General features: G+C 35.0%; 1 protein-coding gene across 3 annotated transcripts in view; it reads left to right on the top strand.

Moving 5' to 3' along the window:
- The window catches only part of RPS6KC1 (ribosomal protein S6 kinase C1), a 232740-nt gene that overhangs the window by 132892 nt on the left and 79339 nt on the right, over positions 1–20509 (top strand). For all 3 annotated transcript variants that reach the window (XM_032637882.1, XM_032637891.1, XM_032637899.1), the window contains 2 exons: positions 1329–1444; positions 10833–10925. In XM_032637882.1, the coding sequence (XP_032493773.1) occupies positions 1329–1444; positions 10833–10925 (209 nt within the window). The remainder of the gene's footprint in view (positions 1–1328; positions 1445–10832; positions 10926–20509) is intronic.

Here is a 20509-nt window from a genome sequence, read left to right as displayed (position 1 = left end):
AGGCAGAAATAAGAAGAGGTTTTTCCACCTGTAGAAAAATATTTTGCTCTTGGGGAAAAATATCTGCTTTATTGTAATTCAGTTCACTTCTAATTCAGGAAACCAGGTGACATTATTATGTAGGATTTGTTTTTGAGAGAAAAACCAAGATTGAAAACCTTTACAACTTATTGCTTCCTATAGCACTGGCTCTGTTGTAGTACGTTTAATGTATGTTGTCTCCTTTAATCTCTACAGTCATTTGAGGTATATATTTCCATTTTAGAGAATGAGGAAGAGGTTCACAGAGTTGAGATGACTTATCATCGGACACATGACTAACGAGAGACAGAGCCAGAATTCAGATAACCAGGGTTTCTGGAATATAATCCAGGGTACTTTCCACTGTGTGATACTTACATTTTGGTTAACTTCATTCAGAAGATGCATAGGGTGAATTATAAAAACAGTACTGTGTATTAAGTGCTTTGATAAAAATGAGTCATGAATAGTATTGAATATTATTTATGCTAGGAACCTTAGACATCATATAGTACAGTGGTTTCAGACTTTTTGACTTTCAGCCTTTCTGGAATCCTTTCTTAAAATGAAATGTTATAGTCGAGTATATATATAAAATGGGTAAAAGCATAGGATTGTCCTGCTCTGGAGAGGAGAGATCCAGGAGTATAACACCTCCTTTTTGAGATCTTGAGTTCTTAGAGGCCACTTTGAATACCCTTTCCTTAGGGAAACTGAGAGCCAGACAGGGTAAATGATCCTTGTTCACTTTCACATAATATATTACAAGGATTTAAATCACATTATTGTTTTCAGTTGTAAGGTGGGTGACAATTTGTTATTAATGAATAAACCCTGATGCTTACAAAAATCAGAGTGAATTTAGAGTTACCCTAAATAATTTTATTCTCCAGTTTGGTGGTACTTTTATAGCATATCACATCCATGTCACAGCTTTTAGTAAATGTCTCTTGCACTTAGTCCTATTTGTTGAGTTGGACAATCGTATACTGTTTGGGCTAGGCTAGTCTCTTGTCCACAGAGCTTTTTACATTACATTCTTTATATATCGGCTCCTCTTATAAAATACATCAAGTTCTCTATACATATTTAAACAGGGGCGTTTCAGAATTTAGATAAATGAAATTCATCTAGAGACCTTGCTGATATGAATAACTTTGATGTCTGTTCCAATTTTGATCTCTCTCTTCTTTTCAGTTAGAAATGTGAACAAGTGGTAAATTGGATAAAAGGAAGTTAATCTCAGTTTGGATTAAAGAAAGTTTATTTATTTTTCACATGTCCTGACTTCTGTTTTTTCCTTTTAGGAGAGTCAAGCCCTACTCGTCGAGAAGCTGTGAAGAGAAGAACCGCAGAATATCTCATGCGAGCAGAGAGTCTCTCTAGCCTTTATGTGAAACCTCAACTTGATGATGTATCTCAGGTATGTCTTATGTTTCATTTTATATTTTCTTTAGCCATTTTTGCTGTTTTGTCTCTCAGTTTTATTTCTAACTAGAATGTTTGAGCATTTTGGTCTTTGGAATTTTATCAGTGATTTTCTTACAAGGTGTTGGTGAGAAGAAAAGCATTAACGCAAACCACCAAAAGTGGAATAAAATGGGACTCACTTTCTCCTTCTCTTTTTTGGCCCTTTATTCTTTACTCCATCCCTAATATCACCATGTGTAGAATGACAGTAATTTATACTGAATTTTATTTGAAAATTTTAAAGTTAAGTTATGATTCTTATACTATTCCTGCACCGTTTATTGATTCATGCTAAAACTGATTATTTAAGCATAAGTCCTACAAGTAGCAGCTATAGATTACCTAGAATTATAAAGGTATAATTCTAACAGGGATATTTAGGTTATTTGGGGCTACCCCTAGTCTTGTCTGGAAAGCAGGTGAATGTTTAAAACATTAGAAACATTTTGGTTTATCATTACTGTTTTTATGTTATGTCCATCTGGATTTGGCAAATTTCTGGAAGAAATTTTTCTGTTTTTTTCTTTTTTACTTTATATGAAACTAAGTTTTTTTTTCTGATGCAATTTAAGACTTATACCTTCTAGAGGTGGGAGAAAGTATTTATTTTCTTAATTGATCTAAGAGGCAGGCAGGCTTGTTCACATCTCAACTCTGTCCCTCGAAGCCATGGAAGATGGACAAGATACTTAACTCCACCTCTTAGCTTCAGTTTCTACATCTGAATGATGAGGATAATAGTAATTCCTTGCTAGGTTGTAGTTAGGATTAAATGAGTTAAAAAAAAATCACTCATATGTGGATGCACACGTACATACACATGTGAATATTCAAGTGCCTACCTCATAAAAAGACCAGCCTATAAGCCAAGCTTTTTAGACTAGCTTAATAAGCATTAGCCCTATTTTTCATCTCCCCTCATATATTGCTTTATATACCTTTTCCCACATTTTTAAATGCTTTTTATACTTTATGAAAATTATAAAATGTCTCAATTTTCTAGTTTAAAAATAGCCCATTATTTAATCTTGGTTCATTGGACAACTAAAACTTTTTTTGCTGCTTTTCTGAGGCCTTTTCATTTTCTGTGTGTCCTTTTAAAACATACAGTTATCAGAACTGTACTTATTAGTATAAGAATTTTTGTTGTTAAGCATTTGGCCAATCTTTTTAGAACAAAAACGTATGTTCCAACTTTGAAGTAATATACTTTCGTTACTTGTTCTAACATAATGAATGTATTTAAGTAAGACAGCTGCTGACTCATTTTCAGATTGTTAATTACTGTGACTCTCTGTATTCTGTTTGCTAATCTTTTCCTGTTTTCTTTCATCGTTGTTTCAATTATATTATTTCCTTTAACGTTTCACTATTGAATTTTATTTTTAAAATTAAAAGCTATTTATTTTTATTGAAGTATAATTGACTTATATTGGTTTCAGGTGTACAACATAGTGATTCAATATTTTTATACATTACAAAATGGTCACCATGATAAGTCTAGTTATCATGTGTTACCATATAAAGTTATTACAATACTATTGACTATATTCCTTATGCTGACTTATTTACTTTGTAACTGGAAGTTTGTACCTCTTAATCTCCCACACCTGTTTCACTCACACCCTCTTCCTGCTCTGGCAACCACCAGTCTGTTCTCTGTATTTATGAGTCTGTTTCTGTGTTGTTATGTTTATTCATTTGTTTTGTCTTTTAGATTCCACATATAAGTGGAATCATACAATATTTGTTTTTCCCTGACACTTAGCCTAATACCTAATACCCTCTAGGTCCATTCATTTTGCAAATGGCAGGATTGAGTTTTATCTTTTTAAAAAATAAATTTATTATTTATTTATTTATTTATTTATTTATTTATTTTTGGCTGTGTTGGGTCTTTGTTGCTGCACATGGGCTTTCTCTAGCTGTGGTGAGTGCGCGTTACTTTTCGTTGTGGTGCGCAGGCTTCTCCTCGCGGTGTCTTCTCTTGTTGCGGAGCACGGGCTCTAGGTGTGCAGGCTTCAGTAGTTGTGGCACGCGGGCTCAGTAGTTGTGGCGCACGGGCTTAGTTGCTCTGTGGCATGTGGGATCTTCCCGGATCAGGGATCGAACCCATGTCCCCTGCATTGGCAGGCGGATTCTTAACCACTGCGCCACCAGGGAAGTCCCTGAATTTTATCATTTTTAAATGCGATATTTATCTAAACATTACTTTGAATCTGATTCTTATTTTCTGTGGAGTTGGCAACCTACCCTGTGTGCTATCCTGATGCGTATATTCTCCATCCATTTTGGGGGCTACCCATAAATGTATTAAATAGGATGCGCCTCTATGAACTTTTACTAAATCCATCTTGTATATAAATACAATTGATCCTTGAACAACATGGGTTTGAACAGTGCGGGTTCACTTACACGTGGATTTCTTTCAGCAGTAAATACTGCAGTACTACATAGTCTGAAGTTGGTTGAATCCATGGATACAGGAGGAATTGTGGATACAGAGGGCTACTATAAGTTATATTAGGATTTTCAACTGTGGGGAGGTTTGGCACCCCAACCCCGTATTATTCAAGGGATAACCATATTCTAAAAGTTTTAGGGAGTCAAAATCAGCAGTATTCTGTTCTTTCTATTAATGTTAACTTTGAATCTTCTACTTATACTTACTCATTCAAACTCTCCATTTATGTATCCCCTGTTACAGTTCCCCACAGTCATTTTATGGAACAATAATTTATTAGGCAAATAAATATATAAAGCCTGCTGTATAGCTTTTGACTTGGAGAAAGGAACCATGAAGTATATCAGTCAGAATTTTCCTTCAAGCATAGCTTCAAATGAAAATAAAACAAAAAGAGATCTAGTATAGGAAAGCTGATTGTATTAGATTTATATAAATTCATTAAGCCTCTGTTATGACTCTGCGTGTATACAGTATAAACTAGATATACTTTGGAGTTATATTAAAGATATGACACAGTCTCTGCTCTTGCAAACCCTAAAGCATAATTGAGGACCCAACATATGTATGTAATTGAGGAAACAAAAGTTAGAGAGGATTGTGAGAGCCATGTAGAATAATGGAAACGTGTATCAGGAAGGGTTAAAAAGGGGTAGCTAGTGAATCAGATTTGATATGCTAGGATTTTTTTTCAGTTCTTAGGCAAGGAGGTTAGAGAAGAGTTTTTCCTGATAGAGCAAGATGTTTTTCTTTTAGGGTAAGGATTTTCTTTTTGTTTTCACTTTTGTATTTTACTCTTAAATCTGGCCCTTATTTAGGTCAGAGATATGCTTGATTATTTTTTATCTGTAATTTAACTTAAATGTCTTCTAGAGGTTCTGGATGAGCTTGGTGAATTTATTATTTCTCTTCTTTAGCCATCTTTGGGCAAAAGTTTCAACCAACACAATGAGAGAATGATATAAATGATTTTTAGCAAATCTTAAATTCTGTGCAGAGCAGATATTATTCCTTTCTTGAATACATGTGCAAATACTTCTTTCTCATCTGATTGAATAAGAAAATAAAGGAATCCTTTGTGGGACTGAAATTTTTTGTTGATTACTGTTTTTCCCTTTGGTGCAGTCTAGGTCATGACTCACTTTACCTGAGTTTTCTGTGGTAGTTCAAGTTTTTGCTTTATTGAGTTTATTTGAGACTCTTATGTGGTAAATAAAAAAGTGCCGAATTTCCCCGTCGTTGGTGATAATATCCTTTTCAAAAAAGGAAAGAAAGGAGCAAAAGCACTCTCCTACTCTTTCTTTTCTTCATTACTTCATTACTAAAAGGCTCTGAGGAAACTTAAGGAGCAAGTCTGAGAAAAAAAGGAAATGAGCTTTATTTGAACTAAAGGTGCAGTTTTAACTAAAGGAGATGGATTTCTTTTCCTTAATTTTTTTAAAATTGTTGGTGACTTTGAATGATTTAAGAATTGGTATTAGAGGGGGTTTCTCTGGAAAAGACTTGAAATAGCTTATTTGTTATTTTTAGCTCTAGGAATTTAAAACTTAAGATCAGTGAAATTTAGAAAAAGACAGTAAATGGTCTAAACTTAGGACATAAAGGATTGTGTAGTTTTTAAAGCACGAATACTTTTTTTTGTTTGCAATTACAAGGTACGAATGAAAATACAATTGGCCATCTGTACCCATGGGTTCCACATTTGTAGATTAAGCCAACTGCAGATCGAAAATATTTGGGGAGAAAAAATTCTAGAAAGTTCTAAGAAACAAAACGTGAATTTGGCACCTGTTGTCAACTATTGACATAGCATTTACATTGCATTAGGTATTATAAGTAGTTTAGAGATGATTTAAAGTATATGGGAGGATGTGTGTAGGTTATATGTAAATACTACACCATTTTAAATAAGGGACTTGAGCATCTGAGGATTTTGGTATTCGTGGGGATCCTGGAACCAATCCCCTGTGTATACTGAGGGACAACTGTAGAATGTATGGCTTTCCTGAATATTTTGTGGATTTTGAGTATAGTTGCTGTACTATTGAAAATATTTCTCTGTTGTGCATTTTGTTTACTGGTATTATTGGTATTTCTCAATTCTTCTTTAGCAAATATTTTAAAATGAGTGTTGTGTCACCCTTAGTGAAACATGGGCAAAGCAAAGATAGAAATCAGGGGCATTCCAAATCAGTAATAGGACTGCAGTTAAGAGTTGTGCTTGAAATGTGATGTAAGAGAGACTTTTTTTAGGAAACTGAGTATTGAGGGTTAATAGGTTGCCAGTGAAAGTCTCGGCAAAGCCAAAAATCTACAGATGAAGCCAAGTTCAGAAACTAGTGTAGTTGGCTATCGTGGTTCAGAGCGGAATTCTTGATATGTTCTTTGTAGAGCTTTCCTTTTGTCCTTGATTGCTTGTTCCCTCCCAAATAATGCTGACTTACTCTCAGGTTATTTAAGGATGAGTAGCTAACCTTACTCCACATGTGGTTGGTGGACCAGCAGCACAGCATCACCTGGTAGCTTCTTGGAAATGCAGAATCTTAGGCTCCACCAAAGACTACTGAATCTGAATCTCCATTTTTACAAGGTCCTCAGATGATGTGCATGCATGTTAAAGTTTGAAAAGTACCTCACTAACAGATTGGTAAGAACTGAGATAGATCTCATTGAGAAAAGGGAATAATACCGAGTGAAAGAGACTCTGGGCAGGATAAACAACAGCTTTAAAAAACCCAAAAAATGAAAACAAAGGTAAGGTTAACTTAACCATTTAGACAGTGTTGAACAGGAATAGTAAATAGGTTTTACTGCTGTGCTAACTCTAGCCACTGGTGGTGGCTGTATTGCAAGACAGAGTGTGGGACTAATAGAGTCTGCCATTGGCTTGAGCAGTTGAGTGATATATACTTGCCATCTTTGGTTTTGAAGGTTGTTGGATTATCATATATTCTTGCCTTTCCCTTCTCCTCACCCTCTGTATTTAAGTTTTGAACTCCTTGCTTCTCTAGGCATCTTCTGATATAGTAGCTAATACAAATAAGTGAAATTTTTACTTTTTTCTTTAAGGAAATCAGCCATGTTGCCTAGAAATATTTCCACCCCACCCTGCCCCAATAGCATTGGCTGAAGTTTTCCTAAACAATGTTATATTATTTTATAAATAAGATTTAATCCTTTTTTTATCTATTACCTAGTTTTGTCATCTTAGACAAATTGCTTAACCTTGCTGCTTTTCAGTTTTCTCATCTGAAAAAAAAAATGTTGGACTTGATCTCGGTCTCTTTCTTTTCTTAAAATTCTGTGGATTTATGTTTCCTTTTGCCATCTAAAAAAGGAATAGATCTATAGGGATTCTACCCAATTTAAGCACTGCATATCAGAAATACAGGATTTTTTATTGATGGTTTTATTTCATGATCTTTCTTTGTTCATTTCTCTGATCTTAAACTTTTATAGATGGTTAAAGTAGAAAGAGAACTTGAATGATCACTTTGCCTTTGGTCTTTCCCCATTACAATTTCACCATTCCTGTCTTTGCAAAAGTAACCTTACTAAATCACTGTTTTCGTTGAGTTGCTTCTCATACAAAAACTTGTTTTCTAGAGTCTGGAAAACATAGTCCAGACTTTTTTCCCTGGCATTCAAGGCCTGTTAAAGTCAATAAAACTGACCAACCTTAAAAGTGCAATTTTATTTTCCTTTGTTCTACAATTTGAACATTTTTTCCCCACCAAGAGAGTTCTTTTTCCCCCAATCCTATGTATAATATCCTTTCCTAACCTAATTCCTACATAACATTTAAAATCCCCTTTGATTCCACTTCTTTCTAAGACCACAGGTTATCATACATGTGATAAACTAGTGACTTATCTCTATTGTCTTATGTTTTTAAAAAATGTCTTATTGTCACTTAACTTTTCATGTATTTGGCTTATCTCCTCAGGTGAGTTGTAAACTTCTTGAAGCTAGGGACCATGTCTTTTTTTTTTTTAATATTTATTTATTTGGCTGTGCCATGTCTTAGTTGCAGCATATGGGATCTTTAGTTGCGGCATACGGGATCTTTAGTTGCGACATGCGGGCTCTTAGTTGCGGCATGCGGGATCTAGTTCCCTGCCCAGGGATTGAACCCGAGCCCCCTGCATTGGGAGCGCAGAGTCTTAACTGCTGGACCACCAGGGAAGTCCTGGGATGGTGTCTTTTGGTGATTTATATCCCTTTCAGTTATCATGCACATAGTGGGCACACAGTAATTTATTGAAAGGCACAGTAGAGATTTTGTGGTTTGCTGTCTTTGCTGTTTAGATTGCTAAAGTGAACTGATAAATTTCTTTGGAAACTGAAAGATCCAATGACATTACTGAATAAGAGGGATAAGTAGGAGATAGGGATGTTGGACGTGTTTGGCCATATTTTCAAAGATGAATGTAATGGATAAGTTATCACTTAAAGTATTCTTTTTCCTCCTATAACTTTTCCTAACCATTCCTTTCACCAAAATCACAAGCATTTCTTGTTCGTACTTGGTAATAGAGTAGGGGGAGATGAATTCTTAATTATCAGAATGTGTTGTGTAGCAGAAGGACTGCAAGCAATAGAGTAAGGAGTTGGGGTCTAGCCTAGGATCTTTCACTGCTCTTTCTGACGGTAAACACCCAACCATTCTGAACTTCCTTTTATTTATCTGTAAAATGGGGATTATAATAATAACTTCTTGTAAGTACTACACTCAGGCCAGGGTGAGGTATGAAGATAAAATAATATATTAAGAGAGAAGAGACTATTTCTGTTATATGTCTACTAAAATACTCTGCTAAATGTTTTTCTATCCTTAAAAATTCCCCTTGGATTTTAGGGAGGCAGAGATGTATCTGTGTTTTATGTCATCTAGCTCAGCACCTAATAAAGTGAGATTAAAAAGGAATTTTTTGGAAACATATCCTAGAAGTAGAAATTAAATAGATTTAAAAAGATTATTATTGGGCTTCCCTCGTGGCATAGTGGTTAAGAATCCACCTGCCAATGCAGATGACACGGGTTCAAGTCCTTGTCCAGGAAGATTCCACATGCTGCAGAGCAACTAAGCCCGTGCACCACAACTACTGAGCCTGAGCTCTAGAGCTTGCAAGCCACAACTGCTGAGCCCGCATGCCACAACTACTGAAGCCCGCACGCCTGGAGCCTGTGCTCGGCAACAAGAGAAGCCACAGCAATGAGAAGCTTGCACACCGCAATGAAGAGTAGCCCCTGCTTGCCGCAACTAGAGAAAGCCCGCACACAGCAACAAAGACCCAACACGGCCAAAAATAAATAAATAAAATAAAATAAATTAAAAAAAACATAAAAAAAGAGTAATGTACTTAAAAAAAAAGATTATTATCATCCTGTCCAGTTGCCACTGTCATCAGCATTCTCAAGTTGTCTCTTTAAAAAATAAAAAGTTGTCTTTTTTAAAAAAAATTAAATACCACCTCTTCAGGCATATTGAAGTTAGTATTTGCTTACTAAACCTAAAAACAAAAAAATTTTTGAAAGCAATTAGGATTGCTGCTTTTAGGAAATTTCACAAAGTGACAGTTTTCCCCGTTTGTAAAAGACACCTAATTTGTCTATGCAACCTCCCTCGTTACTCTGCTCTCTTCCTCCTTTCTCTCTTTTCTGCTCTTTCTCTTTGCTTCCAACCAACATGCTAGGCACTGTGAATATAAAGACGAATAAAGCATATTTCCTGTTCTCAAGGAGCTTCTTGTCTAGTGATGCTGAGCTGCACTAGGACTTGAAATATCAAAAATGTAACTCAGTAACTCTGGTAATCATGACATTTGGTTAACCAGGATATTTATTGTCTACTCATGGGGATGATAAATGTTTCCTATATATTCTAACGGATTTTTTTTTTACAACAAAAAGTTCTGCTTTGAGGGTATAATAAGGCTTCGTGTGTCCTATCATCCTTTGCAGCATCACCATTTTAATATAAGGATTAATAAAGCATTGCTTTCTGGTTGTAAATGCCAAATGGAGATGTCTTTAAGTTTATCTAGTCTAATATTTTACTTTTACTGATAGGGAAAAACTAAGACCAATGGGTGGAAAGTTAGGATTATTCTTTATTGTATGTGGTACTGAAATATCCCTTCCTTATTCACTGATCTATTTTGGACTTTTTTTTGTGGCGAACAGACTAAGTTTTCCACATCACAGATGTTCAAATATTTAAAAATATTTTCTTTCTTCTGTAAATCATCTCTTTTCTAGGCTTACACAATCTCAGTTCTAATAATTATTGGTTATATGACAGAGTTTCTTAATTTTTCACCATTATTGGCAGTTCTGATTGAACTTGAATTTGCCAATCCCTCTTAACATACCTAGTATATATTTATAAAGTAACATTAAAGGACTATAGTTTTATGATGAGAGAAAATGACTTATGTTCCTTCCCTCTATTGTTACATTTGTTTTAGTCCCCTCCTTGTAAATTACTCTTGAGCCTTCTTGGGTAAATATAAGGCTGTGATTGATTGTTGGCTCAGTTAGCCATTTGTTACAAAGTTTCATTACAGCTGTACAGTTCTGAATTGCATTGTTGCTCTAGAAACTATATCAGCTCATTAATTTTTCTTTTGAAAATTTTGTTTTCAATGTTACGACTTATTTACTTGCGACTATTTTCTTGATTTTTATTTTCTTCATTTTTGATTTGATTATTTTTTTATTTTACATTCCAGACAAATAGAAACTTCCTCCTTTCATCTTTCCATTCTCTGATTTATGATAAATTTAGTTCCTTTGGCCTGACATTTGCTTCAGCAGGCAGTCTTCCTTCAAGCACCTCCCTGATTGATGTATAATCTTTGATATCTTCCATTAGCCTCCAGGATCACTAAGTTCAAGGCCCCCTTGGAACCTAAGGAGCCCTGCCGAGGAGCTGAAGGCCTTCAGAGTCCTTGGGGTGATTGACAAGGTAATTCTTCAGTGTCTCTTCAAGAGTTCAGTCATAAATCGATGCATGCTGACATTATGTCTTTGAAGCTTTGGATCTTAAGGATATGAAACAAAAGGAGAAAATGACTCAAATGCATCTGCACTTTAACATAACAAAAGAGAAGAGAAAAAGCTTTTATCTAAGCAATTCATGTAAGGTCATGCAAAATATACTTGTGTTAAAGGAGAAGGTGCTTATTTGTTGGCATTCAGTCTAGTAAGGGGTTTGGTTTTATAAACCTGTTATAGTTATAAAAACTAGTGAGTCAGTAGTTGTTCAACATTAACTGGTATAGTCAATCTAATGGTCAAAAAAAATGACATTCTCCTAATAAGTACCATTTCTTGAGCACCTGCTGTGTATCAAACCATGTATTAGGCATTTATATAATATAAACAATGCATTAATCCTATCCAACCTGTTATTCCCATGTTGGTGTAAAAGCAATGCTTAGAATAGTTTAAGTAACTTGCCCAGAAATCACATAGCTATTTAGGGTGGTACTGAAATTCAAATGTAAATCGTTGTGACACCAAAAGCTGTGCTTTTTCCAATACACTAAACCCCCTTTTGCACACACACATTTTTATATTTGGAATAAAAGTACTGCGATAACAGAGGTCTCTGCCATTGAGTTTCCCCAAATTTGGTGACATCTCAGATATGCCAGACATTAACAGTACTGAGCCTGTCAGAGAGTTTACAAAGGTAATTAAAAAATCATATACAGTAAACCGTGTTTTACATATATTTGGTCAACCACCACTTTACCTTTCAAAGTGAAAGAAAATATCTTAATATTAGTTATAAATTAATCTTTTTTATGTTAACCATGTTTTATGAAGCACCTTAGTGTTTATTTATAACTTCATGTTCATTGAGTACTTCTTGTGTTCTAAAGTATGAATGTGAGTCCATACTAAAATTGAACAATATGCAGTATATTTTAGGTAATTTGAACAGTAACTAATAAGAGTTGGAGGTATTTCAAAATAAACAGTAGGTTGGATATTACATGAAGCTGTCAGGTCTTATTAAATTCTTATAAGCATCATTTTTCTCAAATACATTTATTTGACTGAATTTTGAAGTTAAAGAATTCTAAGCGGTAGGACTTTTGAGCCTGAAATATTTCCTTAACCATGTTTTTCCTAGCCTTTCCAGTTTACAGAACATTCTGTTTGAGAATACAGAGAAGTAGAATAGCAATTAAATAATTCTTGGATTAATGAAAGGTTCTTGGATTTCTGTGCAGGAAAATATACTTTTTTGATGTACAGTGTCTCTTCCTTCTCTTAGATCTGTTTATTTTGACAAAGTATGACCTTTCATTGCTGTGCTCTAATCATGAGTAGTCACCTTTAAGTCCTGATAATAGCTATGAGTCTCACATGTATCCAAATAAGGATGTTGACAGTAGAAGAATTCCTAAATTCTATGCTGAGGCATAATTCATTACTGTCTTTGTTCTATTAACCTGGGGAGTATGTTGGTATTTAGAAGGGGACATTTTAACTTTTCTAAGTAGAAACAAGGAAATATGAACTTGGGAATTAATAAGCTTTACAAATAATCTTTAAAAATTTGTATACCAGTCTCTCCTTTGTAAAAACATGAATAGGTAGATTTTTTAAAAGTTTGAATTTTTTTTAATTGGAGTATAATTGCTTTACAATGTTGTGTTTTGAATTGTTTTTTAAGATAAATTCCTCCCCACTGTAATGAGGGATACCTAAAATTTGGGTTTTAGAAACTTGAAGTTTGGAAGAGAAGTGTTGTATCAATTCAAACAGGTAGAAAATACACTGGATACATTAATCTCACCTGTACCGCTCTGATTCTGTTTCATTAATATGTTCTTCATGAGTTATTTTGAGTGTTATTATCTAATAACTCAGGAAAATAAAATTTCCCTAGGAATAGAATTTTATAGACTTTTATATATAAAGTAAATAAAGCAGATTTGTTCATTAATATCTAGCCTGTAAGCTCCATGAAAATAAGATCGTGTCTTGTTCACCTGTATAATCTCATAGCACCTAGAATCATGCCTGGCATATAATGGATGATGAATAAAAATTTGTTGAATGAATGAAATTGAGACTTAGATAACTTTAAATATATCATATATAGAGTGACACCTACTGGTGTAATGTGAGACTGCTACCTAGTATCATGGTTCAAGACACTCAGATGTCTTTACCCAGAGGCACAGTAATTGCAATGCTGTATCTTGGTCTAGAATTCAAAGGGGTGTAAGTGACTTTCTGTTCTTTAATTGGGATTAGAAAATCTTTCATTAGTATATATATGGGACAAGGAACTTAAGCTCTTGGAATATCAATAAGCTGGTGTGCATTCAGAAGCAAGAATGATAAGGCTAGTGAAGGCCCTCAAAATTGTATCATACAAAGAAGAGCTGAAAAATGATGTTAACCTAATAAAAACGTGTGGTCTTCATATTTTTGAGGGCTATACAGGATAGAGTGAATATATAATGTTCTGTTCAGATCTTGAGGGTAAAAGGGGTTATTAAGTATGCCAGAGCAATAGATGCAAACCTAGGACATCTTAGGAAAAATAGGGCATCTGTCTTTCCTGGGAGAAAGACAGTGAGGGATAAGCCTTTTTTCATATACCCCAAAGGATACAACTAGAAGTAAGTGAGTACAGATTTTTAAGTTTTGGGCTAATGATTAGAGATACCTTTCAAGAATTAGGATTGACCAAAGGTGGATTGGATTCCTTCATATCTTATTTGTTTCTTGTCATTAGAAGTACTCAATTAAAGGCTGAAGGATCATTGATAAGGATGTTGTACAAGGAATCAAGCATTGGATGGATTTTTATGTTAGATAACTTTTAAAGGTTTCTTTTAGCCCTCAGACTCATTTACACATAGTCTTCATGTAGTAATAGCTAGGGAAAGTAGAAATTAGTGAAATACAGTACTCAAATAAGAAGGATGGGGTTGCTATTGTTTTCATATAAGTTTGTGCATGTGTGGATGCAAACTTTTGTGTTTCTGTGTGTGAGGTATGAATATATAGAGTATGTATATGTTTGTGTGTAGAAGGATTGTTTATATATAGGTAGTTTGCAGTTGAATTAGAAGTCTGGATTGGTAGTTTGATTGCTAATAGATGCCCAAGTGCTGGGAGAGTTTCTGAGAAAGTTCACTATTATATAGCTTATCTATAAAAAGGATAAAGGAAACCATAATCTAGTAATGTACTAATGTCAGTTTCCTGGTTTTGATATTGTGCTATAGGTATATAAGATGTCACCATCAGGAGAAGCTGGGTGAACGGTACATGGGACTCTGTTATTTTTGCAACTTCTTGTGAGTTTTAAACAGAGTTAAAAAAAAAAAAAAGGCTAGGAGGAACACTGACTTGAACATCAGAGTAAAAATACCAAGATGTGATCCCTTCATGTCCAGTTAACTCTTCTGGTTTGTGTGCAGCTGGAGAGTCATTCTGCGTGTGGTGTGTGTATGGTGTTTACAAGGTTAACCAGTGAGGATGGTATGGTTGGATTGTCCAAATACATTGGCACTCCGTGAAAAACAGCTTCAGTGGGATGCTTTATAAGTCACTGTTATAAGAGATGCCACATAGTGTAAACCTAAAACTATTACTTCAAGTGCCTTGGCATTTTGTAATTGAGATAGCTTCCCAACTTTATCTGATGCTTGCTAGGTAGAATTCTTGGGTTGGCTTGCTATTGGGAAAAAATTTACTAACTTAGATGAAATGCACCAATTTGTAGAAAAGTGTAGGCTATAACCTAATATGAAATGGATAATTTGAATAGCCCTATAACTATTAAGGGAATTGAATTTACAATAAAAAAAATTCCTAAAATGAAATCTTGGGGCTCAACTGGTTTCACTGGAGAATTCTACCAAAATTTTAAAGAATTGACACTGATTCTTTATATTCTTTTCCAGATAATGGAAGAAGGTGGATCAGTTCCCAGTTCATTTTATGAGGCTAATATTGTCCTAATACCAAAATCAAAGACAGTACAAAAAAGAAAATTATAGGCCAATATTCACAGATACAGAAATCCTCAACAAAATATTAGCAAATAGAAATCAGCAGTATGTAAAAGGAATTTTGTCCCATGACCAAGTGGGGTTGATTTCAGGGATGCCAGGTTGGTTCAGTGTTTGAAAATCAATCAGTGTAATCCATCCACCTTAACAAGAGGAAAAATTGTATGAGCGTACCAATTGATGCAGAAAAAGCATTTGAAAAATTCAACACCGATTCATGATTTAAAATATAATCTCTCTAAAAACTAGGAATAGAGTGGAACTTCCTCAACTTGGTTAAGAATATCTATAAAAATTTCACAGCTAATGCCATAGTTAATGATGAATGACTGAATGCTTTACCCTAAGGTTGGGAACAAGGCATATTCTTAGCACATCTATTAAACATAGTACTGGAAGTTCTAGACAGTACTACTAGGCAAGATCAAGAAATAAAAGGCATATGAATTGGAAAGAAAGCAAACAGTTGACCCTATTTGAAGGAGACATGATGTTCTACACATATAAAAACATGGAATCTATCAAAAAACTAGAACTAATAAGTGAATTCATCAAGGTTGCAAGATATAAAATCAGCTTACAAAAATGTTATATTTCTATATAGTAACAGTGAACACATAGAAACTGGAAGTAAAAATACAATATCATTTACAATCACTCCAAAAATATTGAACTACTTAGGTGTTAATATAACAAAATATGTACAAGACTTTTATGCTGTAAAGTGCAAAACTGATGAAAAAAATCAAAGGGCTAAATAATTGGAGAAATGTGCATTGTTTTTGGCTTGGAAGACTCAACATAGAAATGATGGAAATGATGTAAATTCTCCCCAAATCAATACACAATTTAAACACAGTTTCTGTCAAATTCTAGGTTTTTTTGTAGACATAGGCCAACTTACTTTAAAATTTACATGGGAAAGTATAGGAACTATAATAGCTAAACCAGCTTTGAAAAAATAATAAGTGGGTACAATTTACTTGATTTCAAGACCATATAGCTATATAGTAATCAAGACAGTGTAGTATTGGTATAGGGAGAGACACATAAATCAATGGAGTAGAATAGAGAATGCAGTAATAGCCCCACAAATGCAGCCAGCTGACTTTTAACAAAGGTACAAGAGCAGACCTTGTAGGAAGAATCATCTTTTTAATAAATAGTGCTGGAACAGTTGGATGTCTATTGGCAAAAAAATGAACCTTAACTTATACCTCATACGTTATACAAAAATTAGCTCCAAGTGGATCATACATGTAAATGTGAAATGTGAAACTATGTAACTTCTCAAAGTAAACAGAGGAAAAAATCTTCAGTAGCTAAGCCTTGGTTTATAGAGGTTTTAGACGTGACACTGAAAGCATGATTCATAAAAGGAAAAATTGATAAGTTGACTTTATCAAGATTAAAAACTTTTGGTCTGTGAAAAACCCATTAAGAGAATGAAAAGACAAGCTACAGACTAGAAGAACTTATTTGCAAACCACATATATGACAAAGGACTCATCTAGAATCTATAAAGAATTCTTGAAAGCCAGCATTAAAAAACCCAAACAATCCAACCAGAAAATTAACAAAAGATCCAAAAAGCCATTTCACCAGATTAAACGATGGCAAATTAGCATATGAAAAGATGTTCAACATCACCTGTGATTAGCAAAATGCAAAATAAGATCACAATGAGGCATCACTATACACCTATTAGAAAACTTTATTTATATTAGCCCCAAACTGGAAACAACCAAAATGTCTCAAAATAAGTGAACAGTTAAACTGTGGTGCATCAATAACATGTAATATTACTCAGCAATAAAAAGGAATGAACTACTGCTACATCAACTGGGATGGATCTCAAGGGCATTATGCTGAATAAAAAAGTCAATCTTGAGTCAGCTCTACCCACCACCAGTCCCTCCCATCAGGGAACTTGCACAAGCCTCTTAGATAGCCTCATCCACCAGAGGGCAGACAGCAGAAGCAAGAAGAGTTACAGTCCTGCAGCCTGTGGAACAAAAACCACATTCACAGAAAGAGAGACAAGATGAAAACACAGAGGGCTATGTACCAGCTGAAGGAACAAGATAAAACCCCAGGAAAACAACTAAATGAAGTGGAGATAGGCAACCTTCCAGAAAAAGAATTCAGAATAATGATAGTGAAGATGATCCAGGACCTCGGAAAAAGAATGGAGGCAAAGATTGAGAAGATGCAAGAAATGTTTAACATAGACCAGAAGAATTAAAGAACAAACAAACAGAGATGAACAATAAAATAACTGAAATGAAAACTACACTAGAAGGAATCAATAGCTGAATAACTGAGGCAGAAGAACGGATAAGTGACCTGAAAGACAGAATGGTGGAATTCACTGCTGAGGAACAGAATAAAGAAAAAAGAATGAAAAGAAATGAAGACAGCCTAAGAGACCTCTGGGACAACATTAAATGCAACAACATTCGCATTATAGGGGTCCCAGAAGGAGTACAGAGAGAGAAAGGACCCGAGAAAATACTTGAAGAGATTATAGTCGAAAACTTCCCTAACATGGGAAAGGAAATAGCCACCCAAGTCCAGGAAGTGCAGCGAGTCCCATACAGGATAAACCCAAGGAGAAACACGCCAAGGCACATAGTAATCAAACTGGCAAAAATTAAAGACAAAGAAAAATTATTGAAAGCAACAAGGGAAAAGTGACAAATAACATACAAGGGAGCTCCCATAAGGTTAACAATTGATTTCTCAGCAGAAACTCTACAAGCCAGAATGGAGTGGCATGATATACTTAAAGTGATGAAAGGGAAGAACCTACAACCAAGATTACTCTACCCAGCAAGGATCTCATTCAGATCGATGGAGAAATCAAAAGCTTTACAGACAAGGCAAAGCTCAGAGAATTCAGCATCAGCAAACCAGCTCTACAACAAATGCTAAAGGAGCTTCTCTAAGTGAGAAACACAAGAGAAGAAAAGGACGTACAAAAACAAACTGAAAACAATTAAGAAAATGGTCATAGGAACATACATATCGGTAATTACCTTAAACGTGAATGGATTAAATGCTCCAACCAAAAGATACAGGCTTGCTGAATGGATACAAAAACAAGACCCATATATATGCTGTCTACAAGCGACCCACTTCAGACCTAAGGACACATACAGACTGAAAGTGAGGGGATAGAAAAAGGTATTCCATGCAAATGGAAATCAAAAGAAAGCTGGAGTAGCAGTTCTCATATCAGACAAAACAGACTTTAAAATAAAGACTATTGCAAGAGACAAAGAAAGACACTACATAATGATCAAGGGATCAATCTAAGAAGAAGATATAACAATTATAAATATGTATGCACCAGCATAGGAGCACCTCAATACATAAGGCAACTGCTAACAGTTCTAAAAGGGTAAATCGACAGTAACACAGTAATAGTGGGGGACATTAACACCTCACTTACACCAATGGACAGATCATCCAAGATGAAAATAAATAAGGAAACAGAAACTTTAAATGACACAATAGACTAGATAGATTTAATTGATATTTATAGGACATTCCATCCAGAAACAAAAGATTACACTTTCTTCTCAAGTGTGCACAGAACATTCTCCAGGATAGATCACGTCTTGGGTCACAAATCAAGCCACAGTAAATTTAAGAAAATTGAAATCAAACATCTTTTCCGACCACCATGCTATGAGATTAGAAGTGAATTACAGGGGAAAAAAAAACGTAAGAAACACAAACACATGGAGGCTAAACAATACGTTACTAAATAACCAAGAGATCACTGAAAAAATCAAAGAGGAAACAAAAAAATACCTAGAAACAAGTGACAATGAAAACACGATGATGCAAAACCTATGGGATACAGCAAAAGCAGTTCTAAGAGGGAAATTTTTAGCTATAAAAGCCTACCTCAAGAAACAAGAAAAATCTCAAGTAAACAATCTAACCTTACACCTAAATGAAGTAGAGAAAGAAGAACAAACAAAACCCAAAGTTAGCAGAAGGAAAGAAATCAAAGATCAGAACAGAAATAAATGAAATAGAAACAAAACAGTAGTAAAGATCAATAAAACTAAAAGCTGGTTCTTTGAGAAGATAAACAATATTGATAAACCATTAGCCAAACTCATCAAGAAAAAGAGGGAGAGGACTCAAATCAATAAAATTAGAAACGAAAAAGGAGAAGTTACAACAGACACTGCAGAAATACAAAGCATCCTAAGAGACTACTACCAGCAACTCTATGCTAATAAAATGGACAACCTGGAAGAAATGGACAAATGCTTAGAAAGGTATAACCTTCCAAGACTGAACCAGGAAGAAATACAAAATATGAACAGACCAATCACAAGTAATGAAATTGAAACTGTGATTAAAAATTTTCCAACAAACAAAAGTCCAGGACCAGATGCCTTTGCAGGTGAATTCTATCAAACATTTAGAGAAGAGCTAACACCCATCCTTCTCAAACTCTTCCAAAACATTGTGGAGGAAGGAACACTCCCAAACTCACTCTTTGAGGCCACCATCACCCTGATACCAAAACCAGACAAAGATACTAAAAAGAAGAAAATTACAGACCAATATCACGGATGAACTTAGATGCAAAAATCCTCAACAAGGGCTTCCCTGGTGGCGCAGTGGTTGAGAGTCCGCCTGCCGATGCAGGGGACACGGGTTCGTGCCCCAGTCCAGGAAGATCCCACATGCCGCGGAGCGGCTGGGCCCGTGAGCCATGGTCGCTGAGCCTGCGCGTCCAGAGCCTGTGCTCCGCAACGGGAGAGGCCACAACAGTGAGAGGCCCGCGTACAGCAAAAAAAAAAAAAAAAAAAAAAAAAAAAAAAATCCTCAACAAAATACTAGCAAACAGAATCCAACAACACATTAAAAGGATCATACACCATGATCAAGTGGGATTTATCCCAGGGATGCAAGGATTCTTCAATATATGTAAATCAGTCTGTGGTAAACCATATTAACAAATTGAAGAAGAAAAACCATATGATCAGCTCAATAGATGCAGAAAAAGCTTTTGACAAAATTCAACACCCATTTATGATAAAAACTCTACAGAAAGTGGGCATAGAGGGAACCTACCTCAACATAATAAAGGCCATATACGACAAACCCACAGTAAACATCATTCTCAATGGTGAAAAAGTGAAAGCATTTCCTCTAAGATCAGGAACAAGACAAGGATGTCCACTTTCACCACTGTTATTCAGCACAGTTTTGGAAGTCCTAGCCATGGCAATCAGAGAAGAAAAAGAAATAAAAGGAATACAAATTGAAAAAGAAAAAGTAAAAGTGTCACTGTTTGCAGATGACATGATACTATACATAGAGAATCCTAAAGATGCCACCAGAAAACTACTAGAGCTAATCAATGAATTTGGTAAAGTTGCAGGATACAAAATTCACAGAAATCTCTTGCATTCCTATACACTAATGATGAAAAATGTGAAAGAGAAATTAAGGAAACACTCCCATTTACCAT

Source organism: Phocoena sinus, chromosome 1, assembly GCF_008692025.1.
Source record: "Phocoena sinus isolate mPhoSin1 chromosome 1, mPhoSin1.pri, whole genome shotgun sequence".
NCBI lineage: Eukaryota > Metazoa > Chordata > Mammalia > Artiodactyla > Phocoenidae > Phocoena > Phocoena sinus.
The sequence above is the reverse complement of the archived record's forward strand: the minus strand, read 5'-3'. Positions and strand labels throughout refer to the sequence as shown.